Source organism: Alosa pseudoharengus, unplaced genomic scaffold (assembly GCF_046254945.1).
Source record: "Alosa pseudoharengus isolate Yale_2024_CS ecotype anadromous, Long Island Sound unplaced genomic scaffold, YU_APseudo_1.1 YU_APseudo_1.1_scf_24, whole genome shotgun sequence".
Lineage (NCBI taxonomy): Eukaryota > Metazoa > Chordata > Actinopteri > Clupeiformes > Clupeidae > Alosa > Alosa pseudoharengus.
The window spans coordinates 26,956,758-26,961,000 of record NW_027468689.1 but is presented as its reverse complement, the minus strand read 5'-3'; the positions used below and the strand labels follow the sequence as shown (position 1 = coordinate 26,961,000).

At 43.2% G+C, this 4,243-nt stretch overlaps 1 protein-coding gene across 1 annotated transcript; it reads right to left on the bottom strand.

Annotated features, from left to right (window-relative positions):
* Nucleotides 1–1,442: 1,442 nt before the first annotated feature.
* slitrk1 (SLIT and NTRK like family member 1) lies at nucleotides 1,443–3,521 on the bottom strand. Its single transcript, XM_076303603.1, has one exon. It carries the CDS (start codon nucleotides 3,519–3,521, stop codon nucleotides 1,443–1,445), a length of 2,079 nt encoding a protein of 692 aa, XP_076159718.1.
* Between the last annotated feature and the right edge of the window lie 722 nt (nucleotides 3,522–4,243).

The following is a 4,243-nucleotide window of genomic DNA, read 5'->3' as shown; positions in this document are numbered from 1 at the left end:
AAAATGTAATCTTAAAAATACTCGACGACGCAATTCTTGATAATTCTCTCGCTGGCGCAGATCCCGATGCACGTATTCATTGTCCATGCATTCTTTCATGACAAGAGCCAAGCTGCAGACGCTATCCCACCTCAGTACACCTTTTGCTCTCATCATTTGAACGGGCGGAGATACAACAGCGACACCTTGAGAGGAACTTCTCCAGAATAGCGGTCCCTCTCATCCGCCTCTCTGGCACAAGTCAAATGCAGTGGTCTGTCTCCCTTGATGTGTCTCGTGTTAGGGTTACATATTTACACTTCCTGCTCTACATTACGGACATGTTAGTTATAAAATGTAATTTCATTTTGACATATTTGGACGAAATAGATGGCTTTACAAAAGCTCACAATAGTTAAAGTGGATAATAGTCTTCGTGGGGGAGCACTTCTTTATGGTCATAAAAAAGCATTCTAGTCGCACCCAGTACTTGTACCATTACCTATTCCTGACTCTGCACATACCGAAACATTGCTTTAATTGAAAACACTTTACTTTTGAAAAATAGGCCATTACAAAACCACCGTGTCTATCCCTTTTCTGGCAGACAGTATCATTTCATCCATTGCAACCCATAACCACACAAAATCAGGAACCGTTTGTGGCTACATTAACTTCGCAGCATAAGCACTGGAGTGACGTTAGTTGGTCATGCTTGTCTGCGTCCCATATATCTGAATGTCAACAATTGGCACACCATAAGATAACACATTTTACATTCATAAGGAGGTGACTCAGCAGATGTCCAAAGTCTGCGAAAAGTATAAATAATCCTGATATCAATCAACAATCAAATGATAAACAGAAAGAACATGCATTTACAAGTTTCCTCCCATCTTTTTTTGTTCATTTCCGCTTTATAACAGAATAAAACAACAAATACAAATCCTAACTGCGTTTTGTCACAAAAAATAGAGAAATGGCACTTTGAATATATTCATATATAGTTTTATATTTATATATATTTATATTGATAACACGAAAGAAGGTTCGAGTTTGTTTCTTTGTAACTATGGTATGGATCCCAGTGTGTGTTGAGACCATGCGAATCATGCAGATATGATACAGTTTTATTTACATTACATTCATGCTCGTGCACCATTTCCAAGTCCTCCTTCCTCTGATGTTCGGTCTGATTGCGGCAAATGTCTGTACTGGGTAGGGGGAGGGGATCTTTACATATATTACACTTAGTTCTTTAGCAGAGGCTCGTTGACAACTACAGTCAACTGGAGAACACAAAAAATAGGCTAATTCCGAAAGAAGCGACTAAGAAGCTTTGAAGTAGGCAATGCGTCTTTTCCCCTCAGTCGTTTCACTTTTTTTCATGGCACGCAGTTTATTTGCTTATTTCTCTAGTTTGTATTCCAGCATGAGCTGTCCTTACATGTTTAAGCATAACGTTACTTGTCGGAAAGGGAGTGGGCTCCACAGTCATAATTCCTATGCGGTGCGTCTGCGTTGAATCCACTATGCCAGTAAGCTGAGCTGTCGCATACAGTCTGTAGAGAATTTATCTCTGAGGCCGATGAGTTGCCATCTCTTCGCTTTGATCGTTTACGATTCCGTAAGATAAAGACGAGCATTCCCACAACAGTAAATGCCGACGTGACAAAGACCAGCAGCAAGCCAGGCACCAGTACAGAGATGGATACTCTGCTGGGTTCCAGATAGTTGTTGGACCGTGTCCCTGTGTCTACAGGGAAAGTGCTGTTCTTGGAGAGGGAGGTGGGAGAGATGTTGTCTTTCAGCCGTGGACACAGTAGCTCATTGCTAATGCGCCGAAAATCCCGCGCCCAAGACTCCGGTGGGGACTCGCATTTTAGATCACTTACAATGACGTCTGGCCCAAGTTTAACTGCCCACTGTTTGAAAGCAACAATCTTACACGAGCAATCCCATGGGTTTCCATGCAAATCAATTTGTATAATGGAGTTGAGCTGATCTAAAACACCAGGCACTGGGAGATATGTGAAATAATTGTTGTGCAGGCTGATTTTGGACAAAGCCACCCCTTGAAACACATCCACAGGTAGAGATTTAAGCAAGTTGTTGTTAAGAAATAGGACCCTCAAATTCGGCATGGGACTGAATGAGCCGGCCATGATGAGCTGAATGTCATTATATTCCAAACTGAGATATTCCAAATTCTGCAGTCCCACAAACATTTCCGCCATTAATGTATCCAGGTAGTTTTTGTCCATGTACAGCCACCTTAACTCAGTGAGATTTTGGAAAGTGCCATTTTCTAGCGTTTTTATGTTGTTTCCCCCCAAATCAAGTAAATTGAGACTGTTGTAGCCTTTGAGGTGGTTCTTTCTCACAGTGTGAATGTTGTTGTCACGCAGATTCAGCTCGTGCGCAATAATGGGTTTCGGTTTTAAATTGACCACGCTTTCTATTTTCCTGCCCTCGCAGTTGACCCCGAGTCCTTGTCTGGTCCCGATCAGTTTGCAGCTGCATGAGTGGGGACAGGATGCGTTGGACAGCTGGTCCTTCTCCCCTGTCCCCGTTGCCATAGCAGTGGGTTTCGTTTTCTGTGGGTTTCGCTGCCAGTTTTCGTGCTTATGCCTATTTCCCGGAGTTTCGGATTCTGTGTCACCACCGTTTTTAAAAGGCGTTGGACTGGGTCCAGGATCGGAGATCTCGTCTTGGGTGGGAGGTGCATCCATGCCCGAGTCTATCCCGCTCTTTGAAGGGCACAGGTCTGCCTCTGATGTCTCGTTTAAGTCCCTTCCCTGCAGTCGTGTTGGTGCCTCGCAAAGGACACTCCCGATAAGAGCGTTCTGTGGGATATTCTCCAGCCATTCCTTTAGGGATACCAGGTCACAGTCACAGTCCCAGGGGTTGTCCTCCAATAAAACCTCTACTATGCCAGGTATTTGTTCTAGAATTCCTTCATAAGGCAACGTTTTTATTCGATTTCCCCGTAGGTCAAGGTGCGTGATGGGTACGTGTTGAAACACATTTATAGGAAGTGCAGTTATAAGGTTGTCATTTAGGATCAAAACTTCAAGTTTACTTAAGTCCCTGAACACAGATGGGTCAATGTCTCTCAGTAGATTAAAATCAGCTTGGAGATATTCCAAGTCGTCTAAACCAAGGAACGTGTTCTTTTTAAAAGACCGTATTTTGTTGTTGTTTATGTGCAGCCGTTTGACAAGCTGCAGTCCGAGAAAGGCGCCAGGGACAATGTCGTGTAAGCCGTTGTTCTCCAAATGTAAGCTGACAGCATTGTAAAAGTTAGCAAACTCATTGGGGAAAAGTCTGGACAAAGAATTCCCGTGGAGTAATAAATGATAAAACTGGGAACTCGGACCAGTCAAATGATGGAGATTGCTGAAGCTCCTCTTTTCACAGTCAATGTGCAGATCGCCTTCTATTGCATTGCAGGAGCAGATCTGCTCCTTACAAACGTCCCTTGTAACATTTCCAATAGCAACACAAAGAGCCGCCTTCAGCAACACAATCCAAAGAAGCATTTTCAATACGAACAATTCATCCCCGATTTCAAGACATGAATGCAATCAGCGAGTGGATATGCGTTTGGGATTCAAAAAAGATTCACCACTCTTAAAAAAGAAGACGACAGTCCGTAATTATATCCATGTCCATATAGCTGGCTATGTCCAGGCGTAGGCTGGTAAAACTGACCATAAGATGCATCAGCTCAAGAGAATCCTTTTGTTCAATCCCCCATAAAGAATTTTGAAAATGACCCAAAGCAACAATACGTTACTTCACCCATCATTAAATTTGACTTAAGGTTTTCGATGACTGACCTTGCAATTTTACAAATCCGTGATTTTCTTATGGTGCGACGCATGCAGCGAGGTGCTGTTCTTTCTCCCTTGGTGCTGAATTCACACCCCGAAGATTTAATGCTGATCACAATGCATGGCAAAAAGATACCTCAGAATCCTCACATCGTTCGGTGTCTTCCCGTGTCTCCACTACTGTCTTTTCCCGATTTTGAATTGCGAAGAAGGTAACCAAGAGACTCCGTTCGTTCCAGCCTGGTGCTCACTGGAAGATCTGACACCCTCTGCTGAGCTGCAATGGCAAAAATCCATCGGGTGAGGGAATGCTGAAAAAAAAAATCAATCCACATACAGGGCAAGTGTTAAAATGTTCACATTAAAAGCCGTCGATATGTTTAGACTGAGTCTTTGTCTCTCCCCTCAGTTTAAGATTTTATAGCTTC